Source organism: Bremia lactucae, linkage group LG8 (genome assembly GCF_004359215.1).
Source record: "Bremia lactucae strain SF5 linkage group LG8, whole genome shotgun sequence".
Classification (NCBI taxonomy): Eukaryota; Oomycota; class Peronosporomycetes; order Peronosporales; family Peronosporaceae; genus Bremia; species Bremia lactucae.
In genome coordinates this window covers 383,279-405,696 of record NC_090617.1, presented here as the reverse complement: position 1 = coordinate 405,696, position 22,418 = coordinate 383,279, and the positions used below count along the sequence as shown (strand labels likewise).

The window sequence follows — 22,418 nt, the reverse complement described above, 5'->3', positions numbered from 1 at the left end:
TGTGCGAATTATCAGGATTAATTAAGTTTTAAACAGTTGCCCACCCCGACACAATGACATTCCTCACATCACGATGACGCTAAGTAATGGATCATGTATGCTGTTTATGTGCTTTACGGCTATTCTAATGGCAACAACCGCCCTTGCGGACCCTCACGAAATCCAAACTACTGAGTACAATGCCATGGCACTGAGTCCCCACCTTTAACTTTTGATCTAACCACCGCCATTCTGCCTGTAGCTTCACGGAAGAGTTCGGAGACGACTTCGAAGATGTTTATGCTGTCTCGGCTATTGGCGAGCTCAAAATGCATCTTCAATTTGATCTGGAGCACCAACTAGTTGCAGGCGCAGAATTTACACCACGCGGCATCGTGACAATTGTCACTAGTGCTTCAAACCCGAAATCTGTGGTCTCCTTCTCAGCACTGCCGCCGCTGAGCGTCGACGATGTGGAGAAGCTAAATTTTTTGCTGCAGCAGGACCGCTTCTACACAGTACGAGCCAAGGCTGACCCAGACGACCCACAGTCGCCCTATGTCATGGCTTCCGTGCCCATGTGTATGCTAGCGGTCATGCGTCTGCGCGAGGACTTTGCCTTTCACCTGTCAGACAGCGGCAAGCTCGTGGCAATCGAGTACCTCACGCCTTACGTGGAAAGCGATGTCTGCACTGATTCACGGACACGTAGCCTGGAGGATATGCATTTAAGTCCGTCTGGCACGGTCTTCAAAGTGCAGGGTGGTCCCTTGTACGACGCCAAGCTCTTATAGTAATTGGGGAACGCCACTGAACAATTTGTGCTATTTCAATTTGCTGGTGACTTAGGCCTCCGAAGAATGTCGTAGGAATGCGCGACCGCGCTCCACAAGGCGTTAAGCCAGTCAAAAGTGAGGAAAACAACGACGAGCCTGAAGAAGCGAGCCAGTCGTTTCTTCGCAAATATGTAAGTAGAAACGCATTCGTATCGAACGACCCTCTAATATATTTCTTCGTCGCTCTGGTATCTGTAGTGGTACATTATTCTTCCAATCATCGTCATGAGCCTTTTCGGGGGTGATGGAGGAACTGCGGCCGCTGGGAGGACCGCTGGTGCGTCGGCGACCCCTGCTGTCAGCGAAAGACAACGATAATTTCATGCACCAGAAGGACCAGTGCCAGATGTTATGTTGACACAATTAAAGGAATGAATTCTTGCATTGAACGTCACATTAAACAATTAAGCCACTTTGCTCCTCTAGATCTCCTTTCCTAATGACAGTGCCAGGAGCTCGTGGCCACTCGTGGCACGCAAGCATTCGCCCCCACAGCGTGAAATCTCCCGTCGATAACACCACAGCCACAGCCGCGCCTTTCACGACCCGTGCTGTCATGGGTACAATATTGTTACATTGCAAAGGTTTTTGCTGAAGATGCAGAGGCGGGGTAACAGTTGTGACGTGTTTTTCGCAACGAGCAATCCCCGCTTCCTCATCCTCACCGTCGTCGCCCATTAATATCGTTTGGTCCACAATGCAATCATCTGAGCACTCTACGACGCGACAATCTGCACCCGCCACGTCACCAGCTTTAAGTTCAACAACGTCTCCGTACACAAGACTCATGACGTCCATGCGCATGCATCGAAAGGATACTTGCCCTTGCGCTGCAGCTACTCGACGTCGCACCGTTGCTTCACGAGGAAGCGCTTCGTGATAAGCCTGCATCGAGGCTGTTCGCATAAGACATGGCAGCAAGCAACAAACCCAGGATGGGCAATTCACGGGTGGCGTTACTCGGTTCGGGCCGTATAGAGACCGGCGGGCCATGGCGTCATCACGAGAGAGTCCAACAGCGGGATCTACGCAAACTTCGGCAACAAAGTCCGCTAACTTTGTAGGCTGTTGGTATTCCTGGAAAATATGCAAGAATAAATAGTTACTTGTATGTCCCGTGACAACAGAAGGAATCGAAGCTGGAAACCTCAAGCTTTTTCATTTCGCTAAAACCGTGATCGTTTATTAACAAGGTTCGCAGACATGGCTGTGGTGTGACCAACATCACAGCAAGTTTGTAGTTGTCAATTCATCAGCCACACTTCGATACCTTATATAATGCTAATTAAGATTTTGGAGATAATATTAAGTATAAGAGGTAAAGTCTTATTACAAAATGGTGAGGAAAGTTAGAAAATTGGGAAACGGAGACATCACAGAGACTTGACTCAACGATTGTTGTAACGGTTACATGAAATTAACACTTAAAGGTTGTTAATTAATATGTTATCTAAAAGGTAAATAATATTTGAAAAATACTACTACATTACGTAATAATATTCGGAAAGCTTATTCATTGGTATATATAGGCCATATCTACTTTCTCCGCGGTCCAGTTAGCGCTGGACGCGCGCAAAGAGATAGATACATAACGTTTTGTTACATGTTTTGTATTAGTTTATAATTAAGTTAGTATTAAATAGATAGAAACAGAAGAGCTTTATTAGGAGAGTCTTCCACTACACGTACTAGTGTACGTGAAGTGACGTGAGACACCACTCGCACTAAAGCAGTGCGAAGTGGACTTGTACAGAAGCAGTACAAGTCGGCAGTGCCCCGTTACACCTGGTAGCACGTCCAAGGACCATAGTTCAATCATCTAACATGGGCATGTTAGATGATAATGGAAATACTCATCACATTTCGAGTGACAGCTACTCCTTTAAAAGTGACATAGAAAGGAGTGCGGTTGAACGAATGAGTTCGACCGTTGGGAATGATGCCATCTTCGTCATGCTGTCCGGTTTAAGCAGAGATATCCTCCATTCAGCCATCGCCAATTTCATACAACTTGAACTTGACGAGGCGAAGGAGAAGGTAGCCTTGCTGAATCAGCAAGGCTCTCAACAGGCAGAACTGTTGAGGATATAACAGGTATAGATGCCCTGTACCTGGAATGACGCACACGCGTCGTCCCGAACGAAATCTTAAAGATTCTATCTCTAAGTATAGGGGGTCGAAGAAGACTCCCTATTAAGATGGTTTGTCGAATTCGACGATGCCATAAGGGCTCGTCACATCGTCGACGAGCAAATGCAAGTCGCATTTGCTCAGTCAAATTTGGCAGGTCGTGCCGAAACTTGGGCGCTAAACCTTTAGTTGCGCGACACATACGTCTTTGGGTCGTTAGAGGCTTCTAAAGCCCGGCTAAAACAGACGTTTGAGCCGCCTAGGGCTGAGTTCAGAGCTTCTGAAACTCAAGCAAGGCAAGAGTGAGGTTCACGCTTATGCCCAGCACATACGACTCTTAGCGAGTTGTATCACAAACAACCCAGTTCAGGAACGCAAGTTGATTACGGTGTATATGCAAGGTCTTACGGATGGTCCCGTAAGGACCCACCTGTTCCGCTTGGAACTGGATACGCTTGAAGAAGCAATATCCGTTGCGGAACAGGAGGACTTTAGCTTGAGCCTGTAACCTCTCTTACGTCAAAAGCAAAAAACCTCGCTTTTCGAACAATAAGCGATTGCAGAAATGCAATCGCTGTCAAAAGTTAGGACACTACGCTCATGAGTGAGTGTACCACATCAAATACCGAGAGGTACTGAACGTAATTATGACCGAATGCCAAAAAGGGCAACGGTCGCGGGTTCGACGTTGTCGCGAAATCGCAACAGCGAGGTGGACCGACAAAAACGGTCGGGGTCAGTAAGGGCGCAACGCCCTACTGATCCAGCAACCTCAAGAGAATTTGCAGATCTCTTGACAAAAGTTGCTCCAGACACAAAATCATTATGTGTCTCTGCACCTGACGTCGAGGTATCCCTCATCACCATGAAGTTGAAAGTGACAAATTATTTGTCACTTAGAGCCCTAGTTGGACTGTGAGGCGTCGAAAAACATTATTGCGTCGCCAGTCACTATATGCATCGACAATAGTAATGAAACGCGTAACGAAAGTTCACATGTTAAAAGATTTACAGTACGATGATGGTTTCATCGTACTGGATTTGGAATACAAATTTGATGTCATCCTAGGTTTACCTTCGGTCAGAAAATATGAGCCAAGAATCAGCTGGCAGCATCGATCCGTAAAGATGCCTGCCACTTGTTCATCAGATGGCCATCTGATGAACGTTTTGGATCGTCCACAAGCGTGTGGGTGTACTACGAGTGATCGCGATGGCGTCACTTGTGGTACGGTCGTTAGTACAACCTCATAAGATCACAGTGTGATTAGTAATCACACTGTGAGGGGAGACAGCTGCCGGCGGCTGTGCGAATGCACAGGCAGCGCCGAAGGTCCACCACTCGAATAAGTCAACGACATTCAGGACTATACCGGTTGTCCAAAAGAGACAACACGATGATCATAGGTCGAGAAGAGAGTCGACCTTAGAAGAAGATCCGACTGTGATAGCGCAATAACAGTTGGAAGACGTTGACGGATTATAGTTCCACGTACTTGAGGAGGAATCTCCTCAAATAGTTAATGCTGAAATGACTAGACTTCAGCAGCCCGAGGGATTGATTCCTCGGCAGCCTGTGAATAAATTCCAGGAAGAAACCGAGACATTGAATGTCTTGGTTAATGACGGATCAAGAGTAGGCGCTTATACTCTTGATCCGTATGCGCCTCCGAAATTAACTTCGGAGATAACTCAATTACCAACCCTAGAACCCAAGCGTTGATTGAGAGATCTGCATCGTGGCAGAATCAAGCAGATCTGCGTACTCGTCAGGAGATCGAATGCGAAACCGATATTCGGTCAGCGGTAATTTTGCAGAGAACGAACGGATTCTCAGCAGCTCATCGATGTACGAAAGTGTCCTTGATGTGAAGACTCGGATTGAGAGATATACCAGTCAATCCTGGGAGTCACTTAAGACAATTCTTTCTACAAGGATTTAGAATGAATTCAGGGATGTATTACTTAAAACAGTTCCATGTGAGTACCTTACGATACAGGCACTCGAAACGAGATCGAGCTCAAATCGGGCTCGAAGTACTGTGTCATAAAGCAGTGGCCACTGCCTCGTGAACAAGTACTTGCGATCGATTAATTCTTTATCGATCGATTAAAAGCGAGCCATGTAAGGGAGTCAACCTCCATACATAGCTCTCCGACCTTCTGTGTGCGAAAGGCCACAGGAGGGTGGCGGATCGTGCACGCATTTAATAAACTGAGCGCTGCAACGGTACCGGCTCAAATGCCGATACCTAGAAGAGACGTAATCATAGATGGTATGTCTAAGAGTACCATCTTTTTGTCTATGGATCTGATGAATGGATTTTATCAATCCTTTTGCGTGAACGGGACATTCCGTTCACAGCAGTGAGCACTCCCAGTTGGTTGCTCTGGGAATGGCTTGTAATACCACAGGGGCTTAGTAATACCCCTGCAACATTCAACAGATGTGCAAGAAATCTGTTGAGACCGGTGCAAGAAATCGCACCGACTTATTTTGACGATGTATTTGTTCATTGCCAGCCATGGACGGAAAGACGGACGTGGAATTCATATTACTCACGTTCGTCGAATTCTTACAATAATGCGAAAGCATAAGTTGTACGCAAATCTCAAGAAGTGAATATTCGCTACAAGCGTAATACCACTTCTTGGGTGCATCGTCGGAAAACACGGCGTGCGCCCTGATCCTGTCCAGATCAAGGCAATTACTGACTGGCCATTCTAGTCGATGTGAAGGGACTTAGAAAGTCCTTGGGGTAGCGGTGTACTTGCACAAGTACTCACGCAATTATGCCGAGATGACAGTTCATCTCTCTCGTCTCTTGAAGAAAAAGAGAAATGGTTGTGGAACGCTGATTGTCAGCGTTCGCTTAAAGATATCAAGCAAAGCTTGATGCAATCGACCATCTTGGCGATTGCAGATCAAGGTAGATTATTCCATGTAGTCTGTGACACCACCGATTTCGCAATCGGCTGTGCGTTAATGCAATACGATACAGACGGCGCGGACCGCGTCGTCTGTTACGAATCGCGTCAGCTGCAACCAGCTGAACGCGATTGCCCAGTGCATAACAAGAAACTCCTTGCCATGAAAAATGAAATGGCTAAATTTAGGGTCTATCTCGTCGGAGCAGAACGTTTATCGTATATACGGACAATGCGTCATTACGCACAGCCGTAAATAGCTCACACCTCTCGCAAAGGATGGCGAGGTGGCTATCCTTCTTCGCGGAGTATAATTTTTCCGTGGAACATAAACCAGGACGACTTATGTCGTCGCTGATGCGTTATCACGCCGACCCGATTTCGAGCCGGCTGCGCACTCCAACAGTAGAAATAATCCCACTGTTGCAACAATCATTACAAGTATTCCGTCATTGTCTTTGTTTGATGACATAAAGAAAGACTACACAGAAGATAAATATCTTCTTTGTCTGATGGATCATTTAATGAATCCATCCGATAAATCTTTTAAAGATCTACCGGCTTTATATCGATCGTCATCCGATCGATACACAACACGTAACGGCTTATTGTATTACACAGCCGTTACCGGCGACACCCCACGTGTCGTCGTCCCGACTCACAATGATTTGCGCTTGCGCATCATGTATGAGTGTCACGATGCTCCAACAAGTGGACATCGTGGACGTGAGAAGACTTACCTCACGGTAAGTCGATACTTTTACTGGCCCCGCCAGTATCAGTTTGTGCGCAAGTACATTCGTGCTTGCGAGGTTTGTCAACGGGTGAAGCCTAGCCCTTCATCCCGTGCACCTCTTCAACCTCTACCACTTCCGGCAGAGTGTTGGCAGTCCGTATCTATGGACTTCGTCTTCGGATTTCCCGAAGACGAACACAAAAACAATGGAATCCTTGTTTTTGTAGACAGATTCAGCAAGATGGTACACCTTGCTGCGGTACCAGAGTCGATTACGGCTCCGGGTTGTGCCCGTGTCTTTATCGACACGGTATTCAAACTCCATGGGTTACCCCGTGAATTAGTCTCGGATAGAGATCCGAGATTCACGGCGGCGTTCTGGCAATCCGTGTTCCGATCTCTCGGAACACGGCTGACTATGTCAACATCTGATCACCCGGAAACGGATGGTCAGACGCAGGATCCTCTAGTTTGGGGGGGCCTCGCACGATAAAACCATTTCTGGCTCATGCTCATCACGCTTCGGAGTTACCAACGACGCGAGTGATGTCGAAGCAATCGACATCGAAGATGAGAAAGATCTCATAGCAGTGCGCTTTGTGCGCACTGGAAAAGATAAAACAAATGAGTCAGCAGAAAAATTTCTGCTGGCTCGAGAATCAGTAATCCGTTTCGTAAGGATTTCATTGCTAACGCAGTGGACCGATAGAAACGGAACGCAGACAAACATGAAAGAGCAATTGTTCTTTCATTTAAAATTATTGACCTATTACTACTCTTTACGGTAAATTTACCTAAGCGTGTAGTTACTAATATGGGTAGCAGTAAACTACTACCAAAGTTCATTGGGCCACTCCGTGAACTGAATCGCGGAGGCAATGCGTACACAACAGAATTGCCACGTAGAATGCAAACGCATCCTATGTTTTACTTTGGTCGGCTCCGCCCGTACCGTCAGTACACGGTTTCTCCCAAGGACGGATCTGACCACCCTTTTCAAGAATCCCTAAAAGATTCTTGTGGTCACGAACCAGATTCTCATGCTGAATCTGGAGATTCTCCTGTCGGTTCCGAAGATCCTCGAAACTGCGATAAGCTGACGACAGCTCATCACGAAGAGCGTGATATTTCCGGTCGTACTCCAACATTGAGTACGCACTCTCCGAACGGTTTTCCAACCGTTCGATATAGTGAGCCTGCATCGTCTGCTCCAACGAGTGACGCTTACCGCGCTCGTGTTCAAGACCGTCCTCCAATACATGGAGGTAGCGGTCGCGTTTGTCGACTTCGACCCTTGATCCGACACACGGTTCGGATCTATTTTTACCTCCTCCACCACAACCATTGGTCGATTTCCGCGGTGGCCAACGATTCCTTGTGGAACGTATTCAAAACCACCGTGATGTGAAGGGGCAGCGAATGAGTTATCTGGTTAACTAGCGCGGTTATTCACCTTCGCATGACAGATGGGGGCCTCGTTCCCAGCTGGTTATTGACGTTGAGGGCCTCGTCTGTTAGTATAACGAGACTCATCAGATGGATTAGAGGGTCCATTGAAAAACGCGCGCCCCTGGCGCGTGTAAATCTATTGCAAAAAACGTCAATCGCATCGGCATCTCAATAGAGATGCGAGCCCTTCCCCAGGGGGAAGAAAGGGAGTATTCATCTCCTTTCACTCGTTTCGTATTGTCGACACAACATGGACACGGGTCGCCCTACGTGAGGCATGGAAGTCCTGCCTCACGAGACGACCGGTGCAATTTTAAACCTTGCACCGGTTGGATTCGTTTCTCAAACTTAACGCGAATTGCGTTAGGACTTTGAAGCCGCATCCAATGTCTTTGACATTGGAAAAAAACGCGCTTCAGGCTTGCATTAACGAGATTTTATCTCGCTTGTTGTTGCCACTATACCATCGATGCTTAAGAAAACCATCGAGGTAAAAATCTTCCTTAGCGCAAAAGTTCTTCGCGCTGGGATCCAGGCCATGTAGCTTTGCCGCAATAAATAAAGGATATTAATTGTGAGGAGTTGTCTCTCCAGACAAGTTACTGACTAGCCGTTCGGGTAAAGCCACGGCTTTTTCTCAGGGTAAGACGAGACATTTTATTGTATGTACTCGGACACGGACCATGCGTCATTACGCACGGCCGTCAATAGCCCACACCTCTCGCAAAGAATGGCGAGGTGGCTATCCTTCTTCGCGGAGTATAACTTCTCCGTCGAATATAAACCAGGACGACTTAATGTCGTCGCTGATGCGTTATCACGCCGACCCGATTTCGAGTCAGCAGTGCACCCCAACAGTAAAAGTGATCTTACTGTTGCAACACTCACTACGAGTGTTCCATCATCAACCTTAGTTGATGAAATAAAGAAAGCCTATAAAGAAGATAAGGACCTTCTTTGTCTGATGGATCATTTAATGAATCCATCCGATAAATCTTTTAAAGATCTACCGGCTTTATATCGATCGTCATCCGATCGATACACAACACGTAACGGCTTATTGTATTACACAGCCGTTACCGGCGACACCCCACGTGTCGTCGTCCCGACTCACAATGATTTGCGCTTGCGCATCATGTATGAGTGTCACGATGCTCCAACAAGTGGACATCGTGGACGTGAGAAGACTTACCTCACAGTAAGTCGCGACTTTTACTGGCCCCGCCAGTATCAGTTCGTGCGCAAGTACATTCGTGCTTGCGAGGTTTGTCAACGTGTGAAGCCTAGCCCTTCATCCCGTGCACCTCTTCAACCTCTACCACTTCCGGCAGAGTGTTGGCAGTCCGTATCTATGGACTTCGTCTTCGGATTTCCCGAAGACGACCACAAAAGCAATGGAATCCTTGTTTTTGTAGACAGATTCAGCAAGATGTACCATCTTGCTGGGTACCAGAGTCGATTACGGCTCAGGGTTGTGCGCGTGTCTTTATCGACACGGTATTCAAACTTCATGGGTTACCCCGTGAATTGGCCTCGGATAGAGATCCGAGATTCATGGCGGAGTTCTGGCAATCCGTGTTCCGATCTCTCGGAACACGGCTGACTATGTCAACTTCTGATCATCCTGAGACAGATAGTCAGACGAAGGCGTAAATCGCGTCCTCGAAGAGATACTTTGAGGTTACGTCCAATCGTATCCGAATTGAAGCGAGTTTTTACCGATGGTCGAACTCGCCATCAATATTTCGGTGCATGCGTCTACAACGCATACCCACCCAATAGAGGGATCCTCTAGTTTAGGGGGGACCCCGCCCGTACCATCACTATGCGGTTTCTTCCGAGGACGGATCTGACCACTCTTTTCAAGAATCCCTAAAAGATTCTTGTGGTCACGAACCAGATTCTCATGTCGGGTCCGAAGATCCTCGCAACCGCGATGAGCGGAAGACAGCTCATATCGAAGAGCGTGATATTTCCGCTCGTACTCCAACATGGAGTACGCACTCTTTGAACGGTCTTCCACCGTTCGATATTGTGAGCCTGCACCGTTTGCTCTAACGAGTGACGCTTACCGCGCTCGTGATCAAGTCCCTCCTCCAAATCATGGAGGAAGTGATCGAGTTTGTCGATTTTCGACTCTAGATCCGACACATGGGTTGGATCTTATTTTCCCTCCTCCGCCGAAACCGTTTGTGGATTCCCACGGTGGTCAACGTTTCCTTGTGGAACGTAATATAAACCACCGTGATGTGAAGGGGCAGCGAACGAGTTATCTGGTTCGCTAGCGCGGTTATCCACCTTAGCATGACAGCGAGGAGCCTCGTTCCCAGCTGGTTGTTGACGTTGAGAGCTTCGTCCGTTAGTATGACGAGACCCATCCGATGGATCAAAAGGTCCATCGGAAAACACGCGCCCCTGGCGCCTGTAAATCAATTGCAAAACGTCAATCGCCGCGCGTCTCGATAGAGATGCAAGCCCTTCCCCAGGGCGAAGAAAGGTAGTAAACATCCCCTTTAACTCGTTTCATGTTGTTGACACAACACGGACAGGGATCACCCCACGTGAGGCATGGAAGTCCTGCATCACGTGACAACCGATGCAATTTATATTTTGCTCCGGTTGGTGTTCGTTTCGCAAACTCATCGCTAACGCGATAAGTCTTTGAAGCCAGGCTTCGCATCCAATGTCTTTGACATTGCGAAAAAGAATAAACGCGCTCCAGGCTTGCATCAACGAGATTTTATCTCGTTTGTTGTTGCCACTATACCATCGATGCTTAAGAAAAGCATCGAGATAAAAGTCTTCCTCAGCGCGAAAGTTCTTCGCGCTGGGATTAAGGCCATGTAGCTTGTCGCAATAAATTAGGGATATTTACTCTGAGGAGTAGTCTCTCCAGACAAGCTATTCACTAGCCGTTCCAGCAAAAGCCACGGATATTCTCAGGGCAAGACGAAATTTTTTATTGTCTACGCCCCCCTGAGCGGTACCAACTGAAGAAGGTGTACCACAAGAATTTTATTACGATAACTTATGCCATCGTCATCACCACGCACAGGAATATGTGTGGCTGACGGCACGGGAGACGGTGCTGGTGATGAGGAATCATCCTCATCGTTGAAATTAAACATGCTATAGCGAACTCTATTAGCACGTCCATCCAATTAAGCCCTTAAATGACAATCACTCTGATTGTTATTGAATAGATGGTCACTATAAGACCACTTAATTAAAACGATGCTGATTGGACATAACCATCGATTTTAATTCTATCGCATGGTTAACAAGTCCATGCGGTGTGCGAATAGTGCGGCGCCTTCGGCTGCGGTTCATGCAGCCGCGGGCGACGCATTTTTGTGGAGGGTTAATGTAACGGGGTGTATCGTTAAATGAAATTAACACTTAAAGGTTGTCAATTAATATATTATCTAAAAGGTAGATAATATTTGGAGAATATTACTTTACGTAATAATATTTAGAAAGCTCATCCATTGGTTGATATAGGCCATTATATCTATTTTCTCCGCGGTCCAGTCAGTGCTGGACGCGCGCAAAGAGAGAGAGATATAACACTTTATTACATGTATAGTATTAGTCTATAATTACGTTAGTATTAAATCGATAGAAACAGAAGAACTTAATTATATTATATTAATACAGTTTTTAACCCTCTTTAAAGCCAGTGTTTTAAAGAGAGTCTTTCTCTGCACGTACTAGTGCACGTGAAGTGACGTGAGGCACCACTCGCACTGAAGCAGTGCGAAGTGGAATTGTACTAAAGCAGTACAAGTCTGCAAGGCCCCGTTTCAATTGTGGCCCGCATATCAGACAAAGCAACTTATATTGATTCATTTGTCGGCAGAACCGCTATCACCATGAATCCGAAGAGAACGTAGTTGGTATCGATGCTGGAATTTGTGCAGCCAGCCAGCAGAACATTCAATTGTATCATCTGGAACATTTAGGATCGGTGCAAAGGCCTTGGCTTCATCTTGATGAGAATTCAAGTCGGGGCCACTCCACGACTCTGGCACTTCAGACTCAGAATGCAACATTTACCTCCACAATAGTGTGATGATCAATTTGGGGCCGTTTGGCACTGAGCTTCGTCAGATCCATAGCCTTAATCAGGTCACTCTTTTTGAGGATCTTGCTGATTGTGCCTGGGTAATTCCATCAGGGAGGCTGAGCCGTCCTTTGCCCAAGAAGCCAACATGGTCTGTGTAACGGGGCACCCTTTGCTAATACTGCTAGTACTAGTCAACCTACACTGATTACAGTGAAGGTGGGGCGCCTCGACTACTTCACGTACACGACGTGCAGAGGAAAGTTTTAAGTAGCTTAGAAGTCCTAGCTAACAAAGGTTAGTTTTATTGCTTTAGAAAATAGAAAAAGTAGAACTGTATTACTATATTAAGTTGCTACGTACGAACTTCGATCAACTACTGACTTTATTGTAATAATAACAAACTATGTATGGCGCCTTCTTGCGCACCGCGCAATCTTGTCTTGTGACGATTGGCGGAGTTGATTTAAACTTAAATCAACCAATCAATAGAACTAATGTCTTCTTGCCTCAATATTACCAGATTTGGTAATATTGGAACTATTTAATGCTAAAAGCGTGAGCGAGGCTCAACGCTTTGTGGATGAGGGATTAGCCATCACGCAAAAGTCCGTGACGCGAGCACGAGGCAATGACCATGTAATAACCCTCCTTGTGGATTCGGGTGCATTTCAGAATTTTGTAAAATCGCGACTTGAACTCCCTCAGACTTAACGAGCGCGCCGTTCGCTAAACGAACGGTCGCCTCTTCTCGCTTTTGAAGAGTCGTGAACCCACGTTTGCAAGGCAACAAACGTCTTTCCGTCCATAGCCCGGCTATGGACCAAATACAGACTCGACCCCGGGTGATCCGCCGGCCTTCAGAGTAGTCGGGCAATTACGGTGACTTGGACCAGTCCCTTACAATTGGTGTAGCAGGAGACTTTTCATCGTCACCTGCAAACTCAAATCATTTTTTGGGTGGGGGTGGTGTGTCGCCTGCTGTAGCGGAGCTACCTCGCTCCTAAAGTCAAAGGAAGACTATAGACACAAGGATTCTCTTAGTTCTATAGAACTAATGGGTTTAGCAACTGAGAGAGTCGTACAAGCTATTAAAGCTTAATGAATCTTAGTTCAATGCATCAAGTAGCTCGTAGAACCAAGTCGCAACTAGTGCCCCAGAGTATATAAAGAAAGGCTTATATCTCTTACAGATCGATGCGCAAGCCTTAGAAAGGCACTTAACGCCTTAAGATCAAAAGAGGAACTGCACTTTAACTTATTAATTAAAGTAAAAATCCTAACCCTAGCTAATTTAAAAATAGATTTCGGCCGCCAGATTATATCTGGTGGCGACCACATTTGTTTCCCATAATAAGTGGGATTCAAGTAATTAATTATTTTTGAATTGGAGAAAAGGGTATTTTACCCATAAAGTAAAAATATTACAACAACGGTTCTCCAACCGATGTGTCCATAACACTTTCCTTCATCAGACTGTTGACACCGAGTTACAACATTCCCTTCATTTCTTCATTGGGGTTGGAACTGAAACAGCTAACCGTTCGTTTTGTTTCGTTTCTTTGTCTCATGACAATAGAATGTGAGTCACAGAATCTTAGCACCTTCCTCGAGGATGAGGGAATGGTGGACTTTGAAATTCACTTTTCAACTCTCCATCAGAGGAGGAGGAGAAATAGCGTCGTTCTCTCACGCCTTCTCCTCCGGATGAACGTCGGCGGGCCAGAACCTGGTGCCGCTGATGTCTTAACTGCATTGAGCAGGATACGGGACCGTGAGTCCAATATTCTTACGAATCCGCTCGATGAAGATCAAGAGCGAGTAATCCTCATAGAGGAAAAAGCTTTTTGTCGAGCTGCCGAGGTAGCGAAAGCTAAAGCTCATAGTGAATATAGATTCACTCCGCTTAGTGCGGACGAGCGTCTCAAAGTTATAGTGGGTCACAGCTTGGGCATCTGGATCTCCGGTGACCCGGCGAGGACGCCGGAATGGATCGCTGCTCGCGACGCTCTTCATCATGAGCAACACCTTACGCCAAAGGTGATGACGCGAAGTTAGTATCTGACGCATTTACGTGATGAAGCTCGTGGGGATTCGTGACCTCCATGAGGGAAAATCCGATCGCTTTGTTTCCAAACGAAACAAGGAGTGAAAACGAAGTCACTGGGCACGCCGCCTTCGTAATATTTAAAATATCAGAGAGTCTGCGGAGGAGGCTGATGTTCGTTTGGATCGGAAGCTTCGCTTCGATTTCGTCAAGCTTAATGTTAAAGGCTAGTTACGTCTGGCATTTATGTCACAAAACGAAGAATGGTCTAGCCAGTGCTTCGGTTGACCGTACAACGATGGATCAAAGCCGCTTGTAGGCTATAGATCCACCTAATCCCACGTCTAGTGGTGGGAAGCGTCGTTTGACGCGAGTTGACCCTCAGCTTGGTGCTCAAAACTTAAACGGCTACGGTCATCTTGCCGAAGAGGTACCTTAAGCTCCCAAGAGTTTTCAGAAGAGGGGTACCCTAGCACCTTCACCAGATACTGGTATTGGCCCTCACGACGACGTCGCTTTAAAAGTTCCTCCACTTGAAACTGAAGGTACCCCCGAGCATCAAGCAGCGCGGAAGAGAGCAGAAATTACGGCGGAGGCATTTGATGCTCTAAAGCACGAGGTGCAACTTCTTCGTGAGGTCCTTGCTCGGGTTGAGAGCTCTTTTAAGGCGGTTCGGGACCGTCTTTAGACGCTGGAGCGTCAGCAGCCTCGTTTAGAGGGCCAGCTGGACATTTTGGTGAGGATGCAGCAATCTGCGGAACGACCGCCTGTCTCGGCGCAAGCGCCTTCAAGTCCACGTGGGAAGGGTCCCGATATGGCATAAGCAACCCAACTTTAAACACTGGGTGTGTACGCATCTTGCTAGGAACGTTTAAGTAGGTCCATATTGGCCACGACCGTAAATTGTCCAATAAAGCGCGGGCGCAATTTGGTCTTGAAGACCGCGGAAACCAAGTTTGTAGGTAGATTTTTAGCGTTTACTAAATTCGGTCTCCGATAGCATAATAATTAATGCAGCTTCTGCCTTTGGCATCAATTTGTTCTTTTTGTTTGTCTTGGCTATCAGCCATCGTATCCCTTACATGTCTTAAGACACTAAATCGCGTCGCGAGAAACTCGCTTACTTGTTCCGAACGGTAACAGGGCTGATAACAGCAAGCCTATCGGCTAATTCTACCCGCCAAGCTCTGAGCCACGCAGTGGAATTGTTTTCGGAACGCGTGGGTGGGTAAGACCGTTGACATAGAACGGAGTATAGTTTATAGAGGCATGTACAGCATGATTCAACGCAAATTCTACCACTGGGAGCATTGAGCTCCAGCGCTTGGCGTCTGTGTACACATACTGCGTAAATCCTCTTTAATGACGCGATAGACACGTTCAGTTTGATCATCGGTCTGCGGATGGTCCGCGGTGCACATGTCCAATCTGGTAGCAGGCACTCGTAAAATTGGTTTTCAGAATTAACTTGCGAAACAGGGGTCCCAATCAGAGGCGATTGCCACTGGCAAACCATGTGTTAAAACACGCGATCGATGAACAGCCTTGCTGTACCTTAAGCACCAATGGTATATGGCACAGTCGCTAAGTGAGACATTTTGCTCAATTGGTCAACAAAGACCACTATGCCCGAGTTACCAGCCGAAATTTCGGTAGACCGAAAACAAAAACCATAATAATGGACTCCTAGCACCCTGTGGGTTACCGGCAGACTTGCCAGTGGTGCAGCAGCATGTGCCGAGGGTTATACCCGTTGGCAAGTTTCACACGTGCGAACATGTGCTGACCCATTTGTAAAGTTTGCACCACCAAGAAATCCGGCTTACAGAGTCGTAGGTATTTTCTTTACCGAGATGGCCACCAAGGACAGTATCGTGTGTCTCATAGAATATTCGGTACGTTAAATCCGCATCATGACGAACAACGACGCGCGGAGGATCCGCAGCGTCCGTGCAATAAAGCAATAGGTCGTTATCGATAGAAAATCGATGTAACCTTTGCACGCAACGTGCTGACAAATCGAAATCCGACAGAGATCTTAAGAGCTCGTAGCAGAGCTACACACCGTTCATCCTTGGCGTAAGCCGAACGAATTAACTCAGTAATAGGCGACACGATAGTCGTTAAGTGGGAGAGCTCATAATCCGGCCTGTGTTATAGCGCGTCGGCCAAAGCATTCTGCTTGCCAGGCTTATACTTCACCTCGAAGATGTACTCGGCGAATAAGGATAGCTTTCGGGCCATTCGCTGTGAGAGATGGATACTTAGTCACTGTGCGTAATGACGCGGGATCTTTATGTATCACAAACGGCTTAGAGCCCCAACTCTTGAACCGTAACGGTTCCGGGATCTGCGTAGTGGAAAAGTCAAGGAGATCTGCGTACTTGTCACAGATGACAACTACGTAGCCGATATTTGGTCGGCAATAGTATTTTCTGAGAACGAACGAGCTCATCGATGGACAAAAGTGTCCTCGGGGCTTTGAAGACAAATTCTTTATATAAAGATTTGATCGAATTCAAGGATTTATTCCCTGAGTCTGTACCGTGTGAGTTGCCTAAGGATAAAAGCATTTGACTTGTGATCGACCTGATTCCAGGTTCGAAATACTTTGTCATAAAGCAGTGGCGATTGCCTCGTGAACAAGTACTTGCGATCGACGAATTCGTTATCGATCGATTATAAGCGGGCCTTGTAAGGGAGTCAACCTCCCCACATAGCTCTCCGATCTTCTGCGTGCGTAAGGCAACAGGGGGATGGTGGATTGTGCAAGCGTATAATAAATTAAACGCTGCAGCGGTACCGGCTAAAACGCGGATACCACGAAAGAATTAATCATTGATGATGTGTCAAAGAGTACGATATTTTCGTTAATGGATCTGATGAATGAATTTTATCGGATCCTTATGCGCGAACAGGATTTTACGTTTGCAGCAGTAAGAACCCCAAGCGGAATGCTATGGAAGTGGCTAGTCATTCCACAGGGACATAAATTCACCCCTGCGACATTTAACAGATATGTAATTAATTTGCTAAGATCGGTGCGGAATTTCGCATCAAACTATACTGATGACGTCTTCGTTCATAGCAGAGCCATGAACGTCTGCCGTTGAAGTACATCGTGCCCTCGTCCGAAAGGTTCTTACACTTATGCGTAAGCACAAGTTGTATGCAAACCTCAAGAAGTGTATATTCGCTGCAAGAGAAATGCCACTTCTTGAGTGAATCTTGGATATTCACGGTTTACACCCGGATCCGGAAAATATCAAGGCAATTACCAATTGGCCTGTGCCAGTCGATATAAAGGGACTTCGAAAGTTACTCGGCTTAGCGGCGTATCTATACAAGTACTCTCGCAATTATGCCTGTAAAGTGGTCATGGAACGCTGATTGTCAGCGTTCCTTTGAGTGTATCAAGCAAAGCTTCATGCAATTGCCAATCCTGGCGATTGCTGATCAAGGCAAACTATTTCATGTGGTCTGTGACGCCAGCGATTTTGCAATCGGCTGTGCGTTATTGCAATATGACATAGACGGTGCAGAGCGCGTCGTCTATTATCCATCGCGTCAGCTTAATGCAACTATCAGATACATTACAAGGAACTCCTTGCGATGAAATATGCACTGGCTAAATTAAGGGTCTATTTCTTTGAAGAGACGTCAAAGAAATAGACCTTTAATTTAGCCAGTGCATATTTCATGGCAAGGAGTTCATATATACACGGACCATGTGTCTTTACGCACGGCCGTAAGCAATCCACACCTCTCGCAAAGAATGGCGAGATGGTTGTCATTCTTCGTGGAGTATAACTTCTCCGTAGAGTATAAACCAGGACGACTTAAAGTAGTCGATGATGCCTTTTCGCGCCGGTCGGATTTTGGGCCGGTTGCGCAAATCAAGAGTCACTATTGCAACAATAAGTGTTCCTGTACTTGACGACGTTAAAAGAGCTTATCAAGAAGATAAGGCTCTTAAAGGATTGATGGATTACCGTATAAATCCATCCCAACAATCCTTAAAAAGACTGTCGTAATTATATCGATCCAAAACAGATCGATATACAACACGCAATGGGTTACTGTATTACACAGCCATTGCTGGTGAAATGGGGCACACATTGGTTGGAGAATTGCTGTACTGTTACTTTTACTTTTTGAGTAAAATACCCTTTTCTCCGATTCTAAAATAGTTAATTTCTTAAATCCTATTTGTTATGGGTAACAAATGTGGTCGCCGCCAGATATAAATCTGGCAGCCGAAATATATTCTTAAATTAGCTAGGGTAAGGTTTTAGATTATATAATTTAATAAAATGCAGTTCCAATATTCAACTTAAAGCGTTAAGTGCCTTCCTAAGACTTGCGCATTGATCCTAAAGAGAAAGAAGTCTTTCTAAGTTATATACTCTTCGGCACTAGTTGCCACTTGGTTCTACAAACCCCTGAATCCCTTGAGCTAAGATTCATTAAGCTTTATAGCTTGTACGCCTCCCTGGGTTGTTAAGCCCATTAATGTTATACAGCTAAGAGAATTCTTGAGTCTAAAGTCTTCCTCTGACTTTAGGAGCGAGGCAGCTCCGCTACACCTGGTAGCACTCGCAGTCAATCTACGCCTGAGTTATTACAAAACTAATTTCTTACTATAATGGAAGAGATTCTAGAACTTTCAGAGACGCAACGCACAGCTTACCACAATCTCAAAACTTTATATGGGCTTGAACATGGAGTTCATTATCTCCTAACCTGCATGCAAGGCTTGAAGCCTTCATGCGATATGAAACCTCCCTGATCGGCCAGGTACAAGATCATTTAGCGGCATCTATGCCAAACCGGTACATCTCTGTACCTGATTCAGAGCCGAAGGCTCGCCCTTTAGCTGTCAATGTGAAGACATTTAAAGGAAAAGAGGGAGAAAATCTCTCTTTTGGGATTAAGCAGATGGACGTTTCCATTGATTTCGCCGTGTTCTTAACAGAACGGCAAAAGGTGTCTATGGCCATTTTCTAACTCGGAGTTAGAGCGATGGAGTGGGCACTATCGTGCAGTACGTCCATTAATGACACTTTTGGCGGTCCGCCAGGGCATTCTGGGTCAAACCCTCCTAATGCACGTGAAGCGACACGTAAACTTTCGCCGGTAAATGAAGCTGAGTTACCTAACTCCTTGTCGGATGTCGAATTAGACACCATGTCTGGTATAGAACCAATACAGGCTGGAAAATTCGGAAGCGTGAATGTCCGGGCCTCTGACAGGCGTATTGTCCCTACTCCAATACAGGGAAGACACGAAGCGTTTATACTCTCGCAAAGTAATATGTGTGAGCAATTCCACACGCTGTGAATGGTGTAACCGTTAACGTTGTGGGAGAAGTTAGCCTTGCGACAATCCGTTCGATAAATGCTCTTTTAGAGCTAGACGAAATGAATATCGATGAATGCAGCCGAGCCTTAAAGGCTGGCGACTTATCTGAGATGGTGAATATTCGACCTATGATTGAGTTAAACTCATCGTCACTTCTGGACGAAGCTGTCCTGGATGACACAAAAGCTGCACTCAGCGCGTGGAGTGGGTCATCGATTCTTAAAGATCCTACGGATCCATTTGATTCCTTGATTAAGCAATTCCAAGATGTGGTATGTACCAATGTACCAACCCACCATTTGTTTTACCTCCGGATAGAGGTGTCCGTCATGAAATTGACTTGGTTCCGGGAATTAAATACTGTGTCACACGACAGCGGCTTTTACCAAGGGAACAGTGTGACGTCATTGACGATTTCTTTCGTGCTAAGCACGAGGCTGGAATGGTACGAGAGATCAAATCTCCCCAATCGACACCGACACTTTGCGTCAAAAAACCAAATGGTAAATGGCGCGTTGTACATGCTTATAATAAGCTTAATGCTGCCACTATACCAGCACAAACCCCCATTTCTAGAAAGGATGTTCTTCCGAATAATATGGTGGGATGTACGATGTACAGTGCATTATACTTTGTCGATGGTTAATACCAATTGCTCATGCGAGCTAGCAATATCCCGCAAACAGCGGTTAACACTCCAAACGGTATGTTATGGGAAAGGTTGGTTATTCTACAAGTGCTGTCCAACGCCCCGGCAACATTTAATCGTCTGGTGACGCAACTGTTCCGCCCTCATCGAGGTTATGCATAGACTTATTTTGATGACAGTTTTGTCCATAGTCGTGCGGAGGAGGGTCAGTCGGATATAGAAAACCATTTAGACCATTTGCGAGCAGTGCTCGAGTGTATGCGCACAAATAAGTTGCATGCGAATGCATGCCAATGCATTTTTGGCGCAGAAGAAATTCCTTTCTTAGGGTGTTTCATTGGGAAGCGAGGCCTTCGAGTGGATCCCGCTAAGGTAAAAGACATAGTCGATTGGCCGGTTCCTGAAAACTAAAAGGATTTGTGTAAGTGGTTGGGTCTCGCCAATTATTTACACAAATAAAGTGAAAAATACGCCGAAATGGCTAGGCCATTATCTAATCTCCTTAAAAAGGATACAAAATGGTGCTGGACTAGCACAGAAAAAAATGTTTTTTAAGCAGTTAAGGATAGTCGTATCCATGCCCCGATCCTGGCACTGCTAAATCCAAATTGGCCTTTCAGTGTCATCTGTGACGATTCGGATTTTGCCATTGACAGTGCTCAGTCAAGACAGCTTAAAGCTGCGGAAAAGACTACCCAGTTCATGAAAAAGAGTTACTTGCTATGAAGTATGCTCCAGTCAAATTCAGGGTTTATCTGCTCCTCCGAAATTAAATTCGGAGGCGCTATCAGAGCAAGCCTACGCTTGGAAATCTTTGATCAGAGATTTCTAGGGACTTATTCCCACAGATTCTTGGCGACTCATTCCCTCAAGTTTTATTGGGGGGGTATCCTCTCCAACTGCCTCTAGCTGTGGTTGCGCTACCAAAGCTAGATCCTTTACGATCGACTCTCCAGTCCATCTAAGACTTTTGCACTGTCTCCTATAGACAGGCGTTAATTTTTTTCTTGGATGTTGCTATACAAACAAGAATCCTTGTTTCGTACCACTCAACTTATGCGAGTGGCCGAACTTCGACGCTGCTTGTGCTTGTGCACAGCCGTTAGGACATAACTTCACAGTGTGATGGAATTACACACTGATGTCTTGTGCAGTCGTGCAAACGACCGACCCACAAGAGGCCATAGCACTCACTCGTAAGACATCCACCCGCTTATGGACGCTCCAAGACGATCGTTAGATGACTCTCTGTTGAAGATGATACAGGCATCGTCACGGATTGATGCTGCCAAAACATGCATGGCTCGCACTTTCTGAGCCATGGTAATCCATGGATGACATCTAATTTGTCATCCAAATCAAGTACGATGAAATTTTCACGGTACTGTTTACCCTTGAGCGTGTATTGGATACCAACTACACATTTCTTTACTGTCACAGATGCGCGTGTTACTAGGGGCACTGTCATCCTCGTTAGAGGGTTGTCGCGCGCAAAGAACTTGAGCCTGCGATCTTCAAGTGGTTGGCGTCGAATTAAATGTTCGACGCCTCACAGTCGACAAGGGACTTAAGTGGCAACTTATTTGACACTTTATTTTCAGGGTGATAAGGTTAAATTCATCACCTGAGGCAGTTACAACATTCGTGTGTAAGGAGCAACTTATGTCAAAAGGCCTGCAAATTCTTTTGACGTTGCTGGATCAGTAGGGCGCTCTGCATCTACTGACCCGACTGTTTTCTTACGATCTGCCTCGCAGTTGCGATTTCGCAACAGCGTCGGATCCTCGTCCATCGCTGTTCCTAACGGGAGATCGATCTTTTTGCTCAGTGTTTTTAGGCACTGGCCGTGGGGCACTGCATTAACAGGCGTAGTCGCTCGTCTTTTGACAATAATTTTATTTTTGTAATCGTTTGTAATGTGAAGAGGGAGGTTTCCTCTACATTTGAAAAGTCCATAGGTTTTCGACGAAAGCCTGTTTTAGGCCGAAGTCCTCTTGTTCCGCTACATATATCGCTTGGTCAAATAATTCGAGCCGGAACACGTGGGTCTTAACAGGACCGTCTGTGAGACTCTTGATGAACAGCAACCTGTGTGTGTCCATCAATCGGATGATTCCCGATACATCTGACCAGGTATTGTGTATGCTGGGTGTAACGGGGTGTATCGTTACATGAAATTAACAATAAAAGATTGTTAATTAATATTATCCAAAAGGTAGATAATATTTGGAGGAAATTAC

General features: G+C 46.0%; 2 protein-coding genes across 2 annotated transcripts; one reads left to right on the top strand and one right to left on the bottom strand.

Annotated features, from left to right (window-relative positions):
• Positions 1-73: 73 nt before the first annotated feature.
• Positions 74-2,111, top strand: CCR75_001966 (uncharacterized protein; the record flags this gene model as incomplete). The annotated part of the gene is made up of 4 exons (XM_067960067.1): positions 74-174; positions 242-751; positions 829-946; positions 1,014-2,111. The coding sequence occupies 4 exons, from the start codon at positions 74-76 to the stop codon at positions 1,131-1,133; spliced, it is 849 nt and encodes a 282-aa protein (XP_067823328.1). The 3' UTR covers positions 1,134-2,111.
• CCR75_001967 (uncharacterized protein) lies at positions 1,212-1,808 on the bottom strand (the record flags this gene model as incomplete). Its single annotated transcript, XM_067960068.1, has 1 exon — positions 1,212-1,808. The coding sequence occupies one exon, from the start codon at positions 1,806-1,808 to the stop codon at positions 1,212-1,214; it is 597 nt and encodes a 198-aa protein (XP_067823327.1).
• Positions 2,112-22,418: the final 20,307 nt, after the last annotated feature.